Below are 16,069 nucleotides of genomic sequence, written 5' to 3' on the forward strand. Positions count from 1 at the left end.
TTTTAGAGCAACGTATTCATTTTTTTGGTTCTTCTCCAGCACCATTTAAATACTGTGCTGAATTGGGACCTCTGTGAAAATGCTTCCCCCGTGTCCTTAGTTTGTGGGGACATCCTGCAAGTGCCTTGTTGAGTTAAAAAAGAATTGATCAGGAATGTGGCCAAATGCAGTTTGAAGACAAGATTTATTCTGCAGGGTTAACATTATTTTCCATTTAAGAGAATGTGAGGAGCTGCGGGCACGGTTTTTATTGGATTATTATTCAAGCCCATCACTGGAGGAGGCGGCTGGAAGAGGCTCTGTGGGAACTGTGTTCAGCTAGCAGTTCACTTGTTAATAGGGCTTTAAACTTTTCATAGCTCATGTTCTGCTCCTAAAGATGAAAAGATCTCCTGTGAGGGAGGGTCTTCTCTACAATCTCACTTCGGGCACAAGGGCAAGCCCTCCCTTTTCTCTAATTCTTATATTTTTTCCAGGGGAGGTTGCTTAATTGCAGAACCCAACTAAATCTGACTGTTTTCTTCTGGTTAATTTGGAGAAGACATGTAAAAACCTTGATAGCATGTTGTCTGCAAGGAAATTAACTTTCTGTCCCTCCTGTTTGTGTTGCTTCTCTGCCCTGTGCTGAGAGCAGCAGCTGCACTTTCTGTTCTCCATGTGCATCTTTTGCAGCAAGTTTTGTTCTGTTCTTCCTGAGCTGTTTTTTTTCTGTGGCACTACTAAGTTTAAATGTCTGTGGAGGCAGATGATTTCCCTGTAATACTGTAAATTATGCCGTGTTCCTTCCTAGCACGTGGCACTTGCTGTGGGGTGCACAGCCTTGTTCTTTGTGATGCTTCTTTCCAGAGTAAGTAAAGCTGTGGCCTATGATCCAAGAGACTCACAGTCCAGATAGTTTTGTGCTCAATCTCCAGATCTAATGAACTTGAAAAAAGGAAAATTGTATTTTTCTGTGCTTGCGTGTCCTTTTCCTGGAAATTTATTTATTTTGTTATTTGCTTCCTATGCCTTAACGCCATGTGTACCTACCGTACGCAACATGCAATGAATGGAAACAAAGAGAAAAAGAGAAAGTGATGTGGATATTCTTGCCATTTCTTTCCCTGTCTTTTCAACAGCACTTTTCAGTACACGCTAGAAGCTACCAAATCCCTGCGCCAAAAGCAAGGGGAGGGGCCCATGACCTATTTAAACAAAGGACAGTTCTACGCCATTACCCTGAGCGAGACGGGTGACAACAAATGCTTCCGGCATCCCATCAGCAAAGTCAGGGTATAGTCCAACTTCTTTCCTTGATGGGAACGGAGCTCTTCAGATAAATGTAGTTGTGGTTGGTTGGTTTTTTATTTTTATTTATTTTTTTTTTCTTGTGGGAGAGGACGGAAAAAGGTTATGCTTATGCCTGGTGTAAAGGTGGGAGAGTGATGTTGCTGGTGGCCTCGAGTATGCTGGGGTTAATCAATGAGTTATAAGTTAATCGATTACATATGTATCTGCCTTAGTTTATGGTTTAACAGAATAATGATCGCACAGATACCGCTCTCAACATCGATGAACTTATCATTGCCCTGATAAAAATAAAATAAAATAGGAAAACTGCTACATCTGCTCTGCAAGTCCATCTCGTGCACTTCAGCAGGTGCTCTCCAGAGCATTTCAGATAAAATGTGAAGAACTGCACACCATCCTTTGTGACAGCAATTTTAAAACTCTGTAAGTGTGAGATTTCACTTGATATTCACCTGGTATACCAAAATGGATGATTTGCATCTTGGATTCTGAAAATAGAGCTGGAGCTGGGTGCTCAGCAACATCTGCCTGGCGAGCAGGCCTCCTGATTTCCCTGGTAATGTTTTGAAGTAAGCAAATCCTAATCCCCATAACCTTGGACTGAACAATGAGCCTCAGAGTCGCTGCCCTGCCAAGTTCACCCTGAAGCTGAAAGGGCTGCATATGTATGAGGTTGCAAAAGTGTTTCCATCCAAAGAAATGAAGTCCCTTCAAAATGGTGTGACTCTAGTCGCACAATCCAATGAAAAGCAATGTCAGTGAAGCAGACGACAACCTAACTGCTTCTGTCATAAGTTTGGAGATGCTCTTCTTAAAGAGAAGCAATGATTTGTAAACCTGAACAGGGGTTCATTTTTGTCCTGGTTTCTGAAGAACACGAGGTTGATGACGGAGTTTCATTTTGGCTGAAGCTGATGTAAGACCTCCCTACTGGTGAAAAGTCTCTGCACCCAACAGCCACCCTTTGTAGTGCCAGCTCTAGTACAGCTGGAAAAGAATCGGGAGCTCACTGATCTGGATGAAAACCAATCCTCACAAGTGATTCACTGCATAGCCACATGAGTTTTGAAGCCGTGGCAGATGAAGAGATGGAAACTGTAAAGCAGAGATGAGACCGTTTCTTCCAGTGGATGTATGGTTTAAAGAAGATCATGAAATCCCACACAACTTTCACGATTGTGTTGTGTTTGCCAGGCGCCCACCCAAGCAAGCGATGAATTTACTGCCAATTCCATTCAGACCTGACAGAGGGGCAAGAGGTTTTGAAGGTATCAACCCTCTACAAGTTCCACATAAGTGGTTCCTAGAGGAAAAAGACCCAAATGAATGCTGCCCTTGATGGAAAAGCTACAGTCTGAGCTGCCAGTCCTGCTGAGTGTATGAGCTGAGCAGCTAGCACACACCTGCTGGCCAGCCAGCGTGCATGTCAATTCTGATCTAGTTCCTTGCTTATCAAATAATTTGTTGGTATTTTTTAAGAACCTGGTGACTCAGGGCTAAAGGAAGAATGGAAGCAAAAGAAGATGTTCACAAGTTAATTTTTTTGTCCTCCACGATTTCTTTTCTTTGCAGGTTACCTAGCATTTTTTTTATCGTTTTGTATTTTTTTTTTTAAATTTTGCTTGACTACAGCAGGGGGCTTCTGTGAAAAAGCCTCCATTACTCATGTGAAGTTTTGCATAAAATTTCAATCTGTTTCCTTTGAAACACGCGGTTTAAATGAGGGGAATCCAGAACTTAAACTGAAAAGCTCAGTAAATGTTCACACTGAATTTATCATTGAATGCATGCATGCAAGAGCCCTCTTCCTAAGGGTATTTGGACTACACGCTAAAGCTGTATATTCATGGAAGAAGATAAAGAAAAGCATCAACATTGCCACCACTCATTAATTATGCTCAAATACTTCTATTTTATGGAATAAAAATGGTGTGAGTTTTTGGCTTTTGCAGCAAGTTACTTATTACATTTTTTGTCAGGACCTGTTATTATTCATGTAACCCACACAAATTGGGTTCTTCTCTTAACTCCCCAAAGCACGAAGATGCCCCATGAGACTTCCCTCTGAAGTTCTTGTTCCTCCCTGGCATTGTCACCACTAACCCATGCATGAAAACCCATGGCTGACCTGCTCTTTGAAAATGTCCTGCCTTTACCCAGGAAGCCAGAGCTTCATAACAACACCACCATTGCTCTAAAACTGCATTTCTCCTAGGAAATATTCCAGTCTTGGGCTGGAATAAAAAACAACAATCTTTTACAATCCAAGTGCTGTGGGAGGGCAGTGAGTGGATCAGCATTAGAAGCATATGGGAGAGTTTAACTTTTGTGGTTTTTGCCTATTAATTACCTACTAACTAATGCACCTTCTGCTGTTGATTTTCTTAGAGCGTGGTCATGGTTGTTTTTAGTGAGGATAAAAACAGAGACGAGCAGCTGAAATACTGGAAATACTGGCACTCTCGGCAACACACAGCAAAGCAGAGGGTCCTTGACATTGGTACGTATGAGAAGACGTTTTGGAGAAGATGGCAGAGTGTGTGGAAAGTCCTGGTACCTTGCAGAAGGATGCAGTGGGATGCATTGGCAATGTGTGCATGGCTTGTATGTGTGTGTTGTATATATGGTCTATGAAGCAGACCATGCAGAAGGAATGGTCCAAAGTAGTCGCAAAGAAAATCTTCTACTTGCATGTGTATTTGTTAGTGTTCCCTCTTCTGCTGCTGGGAAATCAATGTCTGTGCCTCCTCAGCAGTGTCTGTTTCCTTTTGTTTCTCAAAGGTTGATCCATTCTTTGACCACGTATCAGTTCTGTTAGCTAGTCAGGAGGCTTTCCAGCCCAGGAAGATGTGAGTGTTTTGGGGCTGTGTCGCTGCAAGAGCCCCAGTGTTGTGTAAGCCCATCCTGAGAGCTGAGATGCCATCACGATGGTGACAGCAAATGAGCTCCCTGGACTCCCACACCTCCCGTTTTTTGAGTCTTGTCGGGTTTCAGAGAGAAACAAGGGAGAAACCCCGAGCCCCGGTGTGCTATCCTGAGGGACCTGCTCACTGCCATCCCACCTGAGGTATTTACAAGCCCATTTCAGTCCCAGCCGCCCTATCTGCATGCTTGGGAGATTGGAGCAGAGGGAGAACATGTCCCTGCTGCCAAGGAGCCTGCAGTCGAAGCCTGTGGGAGTGTCTAGACATCAAGCACTTCTCCCCTCCCACGGGCAGTTTACACAGCAGCCATCTGCAGCCGATCCCAGTCAGACCAAAGCAGACAAAGTCTATCTTGTTTTCACCGCCTGAGGGAACCAAACCATTGAATGGTAGGAATGAGAGGGGGTGGTGGTAGTGGTGGGATCAGGCTGACTCCTGATAGCACCCAGGAGAGCACTGCAGGAATTTAGGGGTGACAACACCAGCACTGGGAAGCAGTCCCAAAGTGGCCCCAGCCCGAATGACTCCTCTCATGACACATTAAAAGAGTGAAAGTGTCATGTCAGGGCTGTTTTTGAAGGCTGTTTTGAAGGCTTTCTAGTCCCTGCAAGCTTGCAGTACTCATGCCTCCGAAGGTGTGTGCTGGGGAGCTCCTTGCATGGCAGTGCCAACACGCTCACCGTGTGATTCGATGAAGATTTCCCTTTAGGTTAAGAATTCAGCCCAAGACGCTTGACGAGCTCCTGTGAAGGACTGGATGTCCACACCCCCTGTAGTTAGCAGGGAGAATTGGCTGTCCATGAGTGAGACAGCAAATGCCAGGATGCTCCCTGGGGAGTGTTTAAGCAGGCTGTGGGAGAGGCTTGCTAAGTGCGGGGGTGTGTATCAGACCTGCCCCATCTTCAGGGGGCAATATCTGCTGGTAGTTCTTTGGGATCTCACCCCCGCTATCAACATATAGAGGGTTAAGTATGTATTAGGTTCCTTTAAAACTATCTGTGAATAGCCTTTTTGGCTTTTTGCTGCTATAGATTTTTGTGAAGAAGGAGGCACTTTGATTGTTTTTACCAGCAGAAATGAGAAATATTGCTGACACCCTGCTGTGTTGTGATACTGGGTCACTAGCTTTTTATTTTAATAAGATCGAATAAAGAATACAATATTGGATTATGTCAAATATTGATTTTTCAGGATCAGTACCATAAATTGACAAATACTGGAGCAGCTTCAAACGTGAACATAGAGAGTGTGTGCTTTAGATTGGTTAACTGTGCTCCAGAGTTTTACCCCTGCATTTTCTAGGAAAGTTTGTATTATTTATGTGCTCAATAAAAATCCTACTACAATGGTATGTAATGCAAGAAAGTGATTAGCACCTAATGTTGAAATTTGTCATCGTTTAATATGGAGCTTACCCAACAAACTAGGAAATATTTCCCGTAGAGCTGTTTTCTTGCATACCAAAGAACCCCAAGTTTCTATTTCTGGTAACTCACAGCAGCAGACGAGGAACAATAACAGTCCTGCTAACAACTTCCAAATATCCTTGGATGTAAACGCTTTTTTAATCTACAAAGGATCTCTCTTTAATTATGCGTAAATCAAGGGGAATGGAAAGGAATTCTGCTTTCCAGCAGCACGTCACATACAGAATCCAGGAGATTTGTGTATGGCAATTAAGGAAGCGGGGGCATGTCTTGGGGGAAGGGAATGGGAAGGTCGGTGGGATGCTGGGATCTGACAGCCTTTTATGAGAAGAAAACACGTGTCTTTACAAGACATCTTGTTCATGTCTTTCCAAAGTGCACCTACACAGCACGCCCATATGCAGCAGTCAGTTACACGAGGCACTTTCTGGTGAATCATAAATTTAAGGGGTGGGTGGATGTGTGCACATGCATATTAAACCACTTCTGTGTCTTCTAATTCCTCTCATTTGCATTCCCACACTGAATTTAGAGAGTGAAGCCAATGACTTCAGTTAGAGAGGGGATCTGAGTTCATGGTGGGAATGGAAAGCCCGCCAGCAAACACCATGGTCAGCTGCTGCATCACCTTAAAGTGCCTCTGGATTCCTACCATAGCCCAAATCACTCAGGTAGACCAGGAACACAGCTTCACTTGCTCAGTGAAATGCCAGCATCCCTGTGCTTCAGATGAGAGAAAATGTACTAGCTGCACATCTCTCGTGCTAAAGCATTCTTCTTGCAGGAGTGTTTTTGTTGAAAGTGCTTTTAATGCACTTATTGCCAACAAATTACTTTTAGAGACCAAGAGGTTATTTTCAGAAAGGCAAAGGAAATGCATATCAAAACCATTCGGTTCTCTCGTTTGTAGAATACAAAAACATCCTCTTTCTATAGCTGAATACAACGCTAAGAATCAGCATATTTCTGAAGCGCAGATTTGGGCAAAAGTTGAAATGACAGAGATTGCTGCATCATCTAACCTCAGTCCTTTGGCACCGAGTCCAGTTGCAGCCCTCAAGGGATGCTAAGGAGATACATAGGGCCTAGAGAAAGCTGCTGCATTTTCTTGAAGAATCTGGAAGTTCCTTTAATCAAGCAGCTATTACTTCCTTATAAAGGGGGTGTTTCTCTTAATCTGCCATCAAAGAGAACAAAGTGTGTTAAACTGGCTGGTAAAGGGAGTGCAAAAGTGGGCCTGCCTTGCTTTTCGATTAGAAAGAGCCACAAATCATCTTCCTTACATGTTTTTCTCCCCTTTTCTCCTCTTAATGTTTGTTGTTGTTGTTTTTAATGCTTTCATCGTCTTTGAAATTCAAACTTCCACCCTCTTGCTTTTGATTCCTTCTGTAATTTTAATTATTTGGTAACACCACATCAACTGTACATGAGAAGTACGTGAGAAGAGAGTGCTGATTTTGTATTCAATTTAACAATTGTTTACATTTTTGTTATCTCTTTTACTCTCGGATACACTTTGGAGAAAGGATCTCTGTGTTTTAATTATTTTATTAAATAGAGATCCAGCCCCCAGTGCAGTAATTCTGAAGAAAGTTTGAAACTGTTGGGCAAGAAATGTACCCTACTGATTATTTCCTCCACTGATAACTGTTAGCCTGCTAGAAAGCTTCTTTAGCTTTACCAAAATGTCATTTATTTATGTCAAGCCTTCAAGATTTTTTAAAAATGTTTAAAAGGCTTTTAGTTAATTTTCCAATTTTGGCCATTTTTTGGCCAAACTAATGAACCCACTCTTTTCCAGTGCAGTCACAGTGATTCCTTTTTTGAAAGCAAGCAGTATTTTGCAAGAACATTAGCTAGGAAAGTATTAGACATGAACTCAAGTTGCAGTATAGGTACCTCTTTGCAGTTAAGCTTACTAATAACTTCAGTAGTTCAAAACTTCATGAGATTTGTTTTTTGTTGTTTCTTACAGCTGATTACAAGGAGAGTTTTAACACCATTGGGAACATCGAAGAAATCGCGTTCAACGCTGTGTCCTTTACTTGGGATGTCAATGAGGAGGCGAAGGTGAGGAAAAGCCATGCAGATGGTATCACTTTATAAGTACCATCCTCAGTCACTGTTCCACTTCTCTCCTATTAAACAAATAATATGAAGGGTAGTTGGAGGTGAGGGATCTCTGTCTCCTCAAATCCATGGTGCTTCTCTGACACCAGGGATTCTGGCCATCCAGAAAAGCTCTGGTATGTCAGAGCTGTCAGGATGATGTCGTGGCCATGTCTGTGTCACTGTCAAATAATGGTAGATGTGGTTCTGAGGAAAACCTGTGGGGCTTTCAGAGCAGAGTTTCTTACTAGTGAGAAAAATTAGAAGTTATTTTTCCTACTTGTTAACTCAGTGTCAACTGCAAGGCACATTTTCCCATTCTCTAAATTAGCATCTTCCTTTCTGCACTTTTAACATCTCCATATTTTGTAATACTCATCTCAATATTCTGTAAGCTGGGCTGTCTTTCCTTGTGTTTGTGCCATTTTTTCCTATAGTGTTACACAGACTGTCCTTGCAAGGGGAAATGAGCTTATTTTTGAGAACTGATGCATTTTAAAAAATTTTATTTTTAAATGGTCAGATACCCTCAGACATGGGGTTTTACATTCAGGGCTGTGACTGCTGTAGTGAAGTTATAAACCAGGACATCAGAGCACCTTAAGAAGTGCCTTATAGATAAAGGCATCAAAAGAGTAGCAGTGTTTTAGCTGCATGGACCCAGTGCAGGAGAAATGAAAAGCTGCAGGTAATTATGAGAACAAGTTTGCCTCCAGAAAGCAAACAGAAATTAGGCGGTGTAAAATGAGTGGGGCTAATGCAGGACTTTCAGGGGCTTAGAAATAACAAACAGCCAACACTGTCCAGCAGAACAAACTCCTCGTACTGTTGTCATGTTGAATACAAAATGCCCAACATTCAAGGATATCTCAAATATGGATATCCCCTACTCTGTGATTCCGTTTCAAAATACAGCAGTGTGTTGTCCCCTGCAGTCACAACAGATGACCATTGCATGCACGTGGTCATTATGCACATTAAGTGGATGTGGCAGTTCATTTGGCATCTCCAACATGATGGACTTTCACGAGGGCCTTCACAGAAGCACTAAGGAAACAGTTTGCACTATGACCACCAGAAATACAGCATAGGAAGATTTTAAAACAATGACTTATTGTTGCTGGAATTAAAAAAAAAAAAAAGTCAGGGGTGAAATTTAAGAGAGTCACTTGTATTTCTGCAGGAAGCAGTGATTAAAATGTATGTTGGCTTATGCTTATTTATTTTGGGGGGTTGTTATCAGGTATCTGATCTTTTAGGACTGTGAACTGAGAATGTATTGATAAAAATAAGAGGATTCATAACATTATTTGGTATTGGGCTATCAAGCATAGATCAGGTTGTACTGGTAAGCTTGTCACCCTGCTGAAGACTCCCCCACCACACACACACACGTGTACACGTACACACATGCTTGTTCTTGTTGGAGGCTTTAATAAAATAACCAGTTGCACACAGTGTGGGGATTCCCATAGGATCCCCCTGCGGTGTTTGAAAGCTGTGGACTCGGAGTCACGTCACCGAAGGCAGCTTTTTCTCCAGCAATTACCTCATCCGGGAGAGATGAAGATTTTCCAGCCCTAATTACAGACTCTCCTTTCTTAAGCATTTTGAGCAACGATCTTTAAACTGGCCCCATTGTTTCTGCTCAGTGTTGTTTTCCCTTTTCACCACAATTTCAAGATTAAAACTAACCTCACAGGCACAAAGACCTTTCTCATCCGAGTCAGACAAAAGCGGCACAGAGCAGTTCTTGCCAGGGCCTCTGAGACTTTATGTGATGAAGCGCTCTATTGGCCCGGGAAGAAATTAAAAAAAACAAAAACAACAAAAAACCAACAGACCAGACCTTGGAACTGCACAGGGGAGCGATCTTTAAAAATCAAAGAGGAGAACCAGAGCTCACCTAACCAAATATCCCCGTCTCTCTCGGGAGACTAAATCCTGCATCCAGGAAGACTTATCTCCAGCATCGGATTTCTCACTTGCATGCTCCACCTGGAGGGCACTTGATTCGAATCCAGATTTTTTTCTCCTCCCACACTCGAGCCGAGCCATTCCTTCCTCCTGGGAGCCCTGCAGGATGGGGGTACGACAGCCCGAGCGCGACACCCAGAAGCCACCCGTTAGCAGTCGTTCTGCTGAAGTTTCCTAAGGCACCATCCCAGTTGGATCTCGTGTGAAGGAAATGAGTGTTCAAAGTCTACAGACAGAGGTGTCTCTGTCGCCTCGGGACCATGGGGGGAACCGGGGTGTTGCCTCCAGCTCCTTGTGCCCTCGTCTTCTGAAAGGAGCTGGAAGGAAAGAGGAGATCTTGTACAGCGCTGGTTGAACTGTGCAATAATACCTCCTTTGCTGTTTGGGGACTAGGGGAAACAGCACACAAGTCACTTTATTTCCTCAGGTGTACCAGAAGTTGGTGACAACAGTTCCCTTTGTCTTCCAGGAGAGCAGAGTTGGGCCCTTTTGGGGGAGCGGAGACCTTTCTGTAGGATGACACGTTCATCTGGTGGGGCTCTGACCTATAGGTTACCCTGGGGCTTATGGTTCAGATCTGGGGTACTGGGAAAGGAAGGGTCTACAGCCACATCAAACTCGTGAGACAAAAACACCGAGCAGTAAGGAAGCAGTGGTAGGAAGTGCAGAACACTTCTTGTATGGTCCATCTTCAATTCACTCCCCTATTTACTTCTATATATAAATACGCAGCATTTATGGGCACGGTGATTTGTTGGTTCCCTTTGGTTGAACCCGAATACCACGTTTGGTATTTTTAAAAGAATTCTTTAAAGTAAGGTGAGGAAACAAATAACAATTAACAAGAACTGGCTGACTTTTCAACCATCTTTTTAAAGTCTTTTTATGATACGCTAAATGGAAGCTGGTTGCCTTGCTGCTGCCCTACTGAAGATTTTGCTGCAGTATCTGGCTGCCTGACAAAGTTTTAGTGGAGGCTTTTGAATAGAGAGCTTCTTTTTTTTGATAGACATACCTCTGCCTGCTTATTGCTGGCAGAATTGAGTTTGCAAGGAAGGTAATTAAGAAGCAAAATAACTCCTGGTGAAATGAGGATATTTTTGTAATAAATCATAGCACCTCTTTGAGATATGCCTTCTCTATGATTAATACTTTGCTAATTTGAAATGGGTAGGATGATGTAACCTTTGAAACAAGGTTACAAGGAAACAAGGTTTATTTGTCTGTTTTTTATGGGCAGTGCTTTTCAGCCTTAATTCTGAGTTGTGACTTCAGTGAACCATTCGGTGAAGAAAACTGTCACCTTGAAGCAGACCAAAATACCTATCAGTGATAGCAAGAAATGACTGATTTCTGCAAAGCCATGCAACTTGGACATGCAGCAAAGAGGCACGTTGGCAGATAAGCTATTCATGTGGGTGCTGGCACATGGTTTTTGGTGTGTACAGTAGTTGTGTGCCGTGCAGTTGTTGTGTATACTTGCGTGCAATCATTGTCCTACTATATTTAACTGAAATGTAGATCTTTAATCCAAAGCACGCTGAAGCCCCTGGGAACCTTTCCAGTTATTTAATGAGTTTTGGCATTGAGCATGCAGTAATAAGCTGTGTTTTCAATGAGTGAGTGATTTGCAGGATTAGGTTCTTAGACATCGTGGGCCAAAGCGAGCTGTGATTCCAGTGGGCACAGTTGTAAAATGAAGCTGATAAAACAGCACAGTCTCTAGCAGTGATTTGAATTGTGACAATCCGTATTTCTTTAACGTTGGTTAGGGATATGTAGGATGAGTTTTGAACAGTACAAGCGTTATTTTGTTCTTAATTATTCATTTCCTTCTTTAGTTGCATCAAATTTCATTTCATTAGGGAGGAAATTAATATTTTCTCTACTCTCAAAATTTAAAGGTTGGAGGAAAAGCACTTTATTTTGGGGAATTAGTGCCAGCAATTATGTAGTATTATACTTGGCAGCTGCCTTAATAAGCCGTATCTGTGTGTATACGTGCATATATGTCTTTTATATATATAGATATGCACACGTGCAAACATCTCTATATATTAGAGAAGAGTTAAGCAGTGATAGCAAATAATGGTGAAATTTCAGGGTATACAAATGGTTCAGTAAGTATGCATCTGGGATTCAAGGCAAATGGCATTTTTATGTAGTTGCTGGGGTGTGGTGTGGGTTGAGGAAGCTTCAAAAGAGTAATGTAAACATTTGCTAGAGACATTTGTATTGAAATAAAACAAAGGTCTTACCTTTGTATGGGATTTATAAGGTAACGGCTGGCAGGAGAAACTATAAAGCCACACTTTTTGTGCATGGGAGGAATGATGGGATTGAGATGAGTTATTAAAGAGACAAGTCATTTAACTCTTTGTTGCTACAGGCTGGAGGGACGAACCCTTTTAAAACAGGGCTATTAGGATTTTGGAAAGCCCGGTCACCCAAGCACAGTTTCTGTGTATTGCCAGCATTCAGTAGAAAAATTGCCTTAAGTTTCTGATTCTAACACACTCTTCCCTCCCTTTTGCCCATGGCTCTCTCCGAGTCGATGGGAGCCAGAAATGTAAATAGTAATAAAAGGCTTACATTAGAGGTTTCATAACTGGAGACCTTTAAAGTGCATAAGCTGAGAGACCGCAGCAGGAGTCGTGCTGGCTGGATTCAGTGATAAAAGGGGAAATGCATTTCGGAGCCTTGCTCTCTCTTTAGGCAGGTTACTGTGTTTCTGTCTTGTACCTCGCTAATTATGCTGCCGTGTTTAACAAACAGGCAGCAATTCACATAATAACAGCTACACCGTGGAGGAGCGCCTTCCCCGAAAGAGAGGGTGCTTCCTCCAGACGTGCTCCGTAACAACCAGAAGCGTTGTCCTTATCTTAGGCCACTGCTGAAACTTTCTCAGGCACTGAATGTTTCTCCAAATGAGTTTTTCTTTGCCAGTGGCATGCCCGAGCTAGAGACTGGATGGGTGGAGCTCTGTCATTAATTGCTCTAATCTGAGATATGCTGACATTGTAAAAAAAAGACATCGTTGTAATGACAACCCCGACTTGTTCCTGATAGCAAAACGGTGCTGAAATCCAGTTTGTGCAGGAAAAAAAAAAAAAAGAAATGTTTGTAAATGAATTCAGGTACAGCCGTAGTCACAACCATTAAAATAGTTCTAAGTCAAGTGTAGACGGGGCCCTGGGGAAAAAAAAAACAAACAACACAGTGATTTCTACTCCTGCTACTGTCAGTTTTACTTAACTCTTACGTTTTCTAGCCACGTAGCCCTGCTGTACAAGAGGCCAGAGGAAGAAGGCTCTTAATCCTGTGTGTCTTCCCAGCAAGGCCAGGTGGGATTTGTGTTTCCTCAGGTCCCGTGAGGCTGCTTTGCTGCCTGTGGCACCGAGGGCCTGCACACAGGGAGGGAGGGTGGTGTAGGCTGTGCAGGGCAGGCAGCGGGCATAGTGGCTGCTTCTGGGCAGGGCAGGGCCATAGACACGTGTCCCCTGGGTCCCCGGTGCAAATCTTGAGCAAAAAACCTTAAAGGCAACTCAAGTAACACAAGTCATGCCCTCATCTCCTTCCCTCTGCGCCCTGCCCTCCCCCTCCTTCTCCAAATCCAGTCAGCGCTGTGCTTCGAAGGAGGGCTAGTAGAAGGTAGCGGAGGGGGAAAATTCTTCCCCACAAAAATGATTTGTATTAATTTGAATCCATCCGTCTCTCCGTGAGGCACAAATATGACAGGCAAGATCGTACACTTCAGACGCATGAATCTACAGTCATTGCTCCTCAGAGAGATCCTGATGTATCGCGGTGTCAGGACGAGGATATTGAGTCTCACAGCATCAATCTATTATTCATGCTGAGTAATCTGTTATTACTGTACGGGGACTCCTGAAACCAGAAAGTCTGCCTTCCCCAGTCACTCCTACTGTGCTCCGTGTGTCTGGAGGCAGTGGAAGAGCTGAAACACGGAGGATGTGGTCGGAGAAGGTGGGACAAAGTCTTTTTATTAAACTTCTTAAGTTAAAAACAGACTGCTGGGGCGATGCAGAGCCTAGCCATCCCCTCTCATGTTTTAACATACAGTTGGAAAATCCCTGTGCAGAAGGATGGGCTAAGGTACAGCGAGCCCGGGTTGCTTTGTGCCAGGCCTCATTCCACCGCTCTGTGTTCACACACACTTGAAAGCACTGCGCTGACACCGTGAAGGAGTCTTGAGGCGAACAAAAACCCAGGCCATCATATTTCAAAGGCATGTGCACCCCGATCCATGCTTACCTTTGGATCCAGAGGAGACCGAGTTGTAATTTGAAACAGAAATAGCACTATCGGTTTCAAAATCAGAGTTTCACCTAGGGCCCTTCCCCGCCTTCCTCCTCTCCCTGCAGTTAAAGTTCAACCATTTCATTTGTAAATGCAGCTCTGCGATACAATCAGGAGCAGAAATGCGGAGGTGCCATTAGCTCGGTCAGGCAAACAAGCTGCTCTGGCTCCATCGTTAAAAAAAAAAAACCCTGACTGCAAAGTAACTTCTGCCATTAGGGTAAAGTATCCCCCTACCAGCCGCACCGCAGACCTTTATTCCCAGCTCGCCTTTCTCTGAGGGGTGTTTGCGCTCTATTCACTTGTGTTGGGTTTTAGCCCTGTGTGTGGATTGAGGGGGAGGGCTTTTTTCATTCCTGAATCTTCCCAGATCCCAGGGGCCCGAGGGTCTCAGATCTGCCCCGTGAGATGTGCATCAGCGAGGTGTGCATCGGCCGTGTTTGGGAGTCCCTGCAGAGCTCAGCCTTACTGTGCTCATCCTGCCGCAGCAGGGCTCAGGCAATACACATGGGTGTTTTTTTATGTCCTTTTTCTTAGTTCACAGTGCTTGTTTTATTTCTGTGTGAGTTTTGTTTTCTAAACCAAGGAAAAGTGAAAAGTAGACGCAGCTTAATACACAACTGGCAAAAAGTCCTATGTAAAACACGTATCCTCGCTGCGAAAAGCAACTGCATTTTTAGTACAGCATCATCTCATCTTTCACAAACACTGTCCTGACTGAAAAGATCCTAGTGATAATTCAGATCAAGGTAACAGCTTTCTTTGCACCCAAATGAACTTGGTGGCAAGAGACCCTTCTGCCAGGTGCTGTAGGAACACGTCCTCGTCCCATAGTATGGATGGTGGGTAGAAAACAGGAGGTGACTACTGATTTTCTACAGGCATTAGTGTGTGTAGAAGGAAAGCATGAGACAGGTTTCTGAAGAAAAGATGAGCAGGGGTTGCCAGGAACTGAGGGCGTGGTAACGGTGGGCAGAAGCTTTAGAAATATTTGAGAAATTTCTTCCCTGTTTGACAGGTAGGGTGAGACGCACTTTGGAAAATGAAGAGAGACAGGGAAGGACCCTTAGAGTGATGGTCAGGGATGTCTGTTGATAGGTTGGAGGATGAAGTGCTGCTGATGACAGTGCAAAGAGAATTTGTGAAAAAAGGGGTAAGACTTTTGCTTGGCCGCACTGAATTTGAGTAATGAGATGTCAGAAGAACAAGCCAGACCAAAAGATGGCTGGAAAGGACAACGCAAGGTTATCTGGCTATGTCTGTGTTAACAAACAGCACAAACGTACGGAGCAGGTTTGTAGGGTGGAACAAGTCAGGGCTAAAGACCTTACATCCACGTGAGACACGTTTTGGAGGTTTTATCTGAGATTATCTTCAGTCAGTTCCCACGGCCTGAGCAACTGTTAGCAGCTGGAGCATGTGAGGTGTGCTCCTGGGACACATCTGCTCTGACTCCGCCAGAAAGAATCCAGCTTATGTGTTCTGGCTCTGTGGTGTGAGCCAAAGCCTGGTAAGTTGGGATAATCAGGTGATTCACCTCAAATGCGATCTCCTGATCTGAACTAAAGCATTGATACACACCTTAAAAGGCTGGCCTTCTTCCCAGCATGGAAGCATCTTTGCTGGACTTAGGAGAGAAGTGGAGAATAAATGTGTGAGTTGTCAGAATGGAGATAACTGGCTGAATTAAAATATTTTGGGGAGACATCTGCTTTTATTTCCCTGTTTGTTGTCATGTGTTTCCCGAAGTTTAATAGTTGTTTGCACCACATTTTTAAAGTCATCTCTCTGTCACATAGATTTTCATCACCGTGAATTGCTTAAGCACAGACTTCTCCTCGCAAAAAGGAGTGAAGGGGCTTCCTTTGATGATCCAGATAGATACGTACAGCTACAACAACCGCAGCAATAAACCCATCCACCGAGCCTACTGCCAGATCAAGGTTTTTTGTGATAAGGTAAGTGGAAAGCACGATTATCAGGGACAGAGGAGACACCTTGTTTGACAGTTTATTATTATTG

General features: G+C 43.5%; 1 protein-coding gene across 2 annotated transcripts in view; it reads left to right on the forward strand.

Moving 5' to 3' along the window:
* GRHL2 (grainyhead like transcription factor 2) overlaps positions 1 to 16,069 on the forward strand; it is a 59,740-nt gene that overhangs the window by 21,900 nt on the left and 21,771 nt on the right. For both annotated transcript variants that reach the window (XM_084510576.1, XM_084510577.1), the window contains exons 6-9: positions 1,119 to 1,272; positions 3,679 to 3,790; positions 7,617 to 7,711; positions 15,847 to 16,005. In XM_084510576.1, coding sequence (XP_084366702.1) covers positions 1,119 to 1,272; positions 3,679 to 3,790; positions 7,617 to 7,711; positions 15,847 to 16,005 — 520 coding nt within the window. The remainder of the gene's footprint in view (positions 1 to 1,118; positions 1,273 to 3,678; positions 3,791 to 7,616; positions 7,712 to 15,846; positions 16,006 to 16,069) is intronic.

The sequence above is a fragment of the Aythya ferina genome (genome assembly GCF_964211825.1).
Source record: "Aythya ferina genome assembly, chromosome: 2".
In the NCBI taxonomy this organism is placed as follows: domain Eukaryota; kingdom Metazoa; phylum Chordata; class Aves; order Anseriformes; family Anatidae; genus Aythya; species Aythya ferina.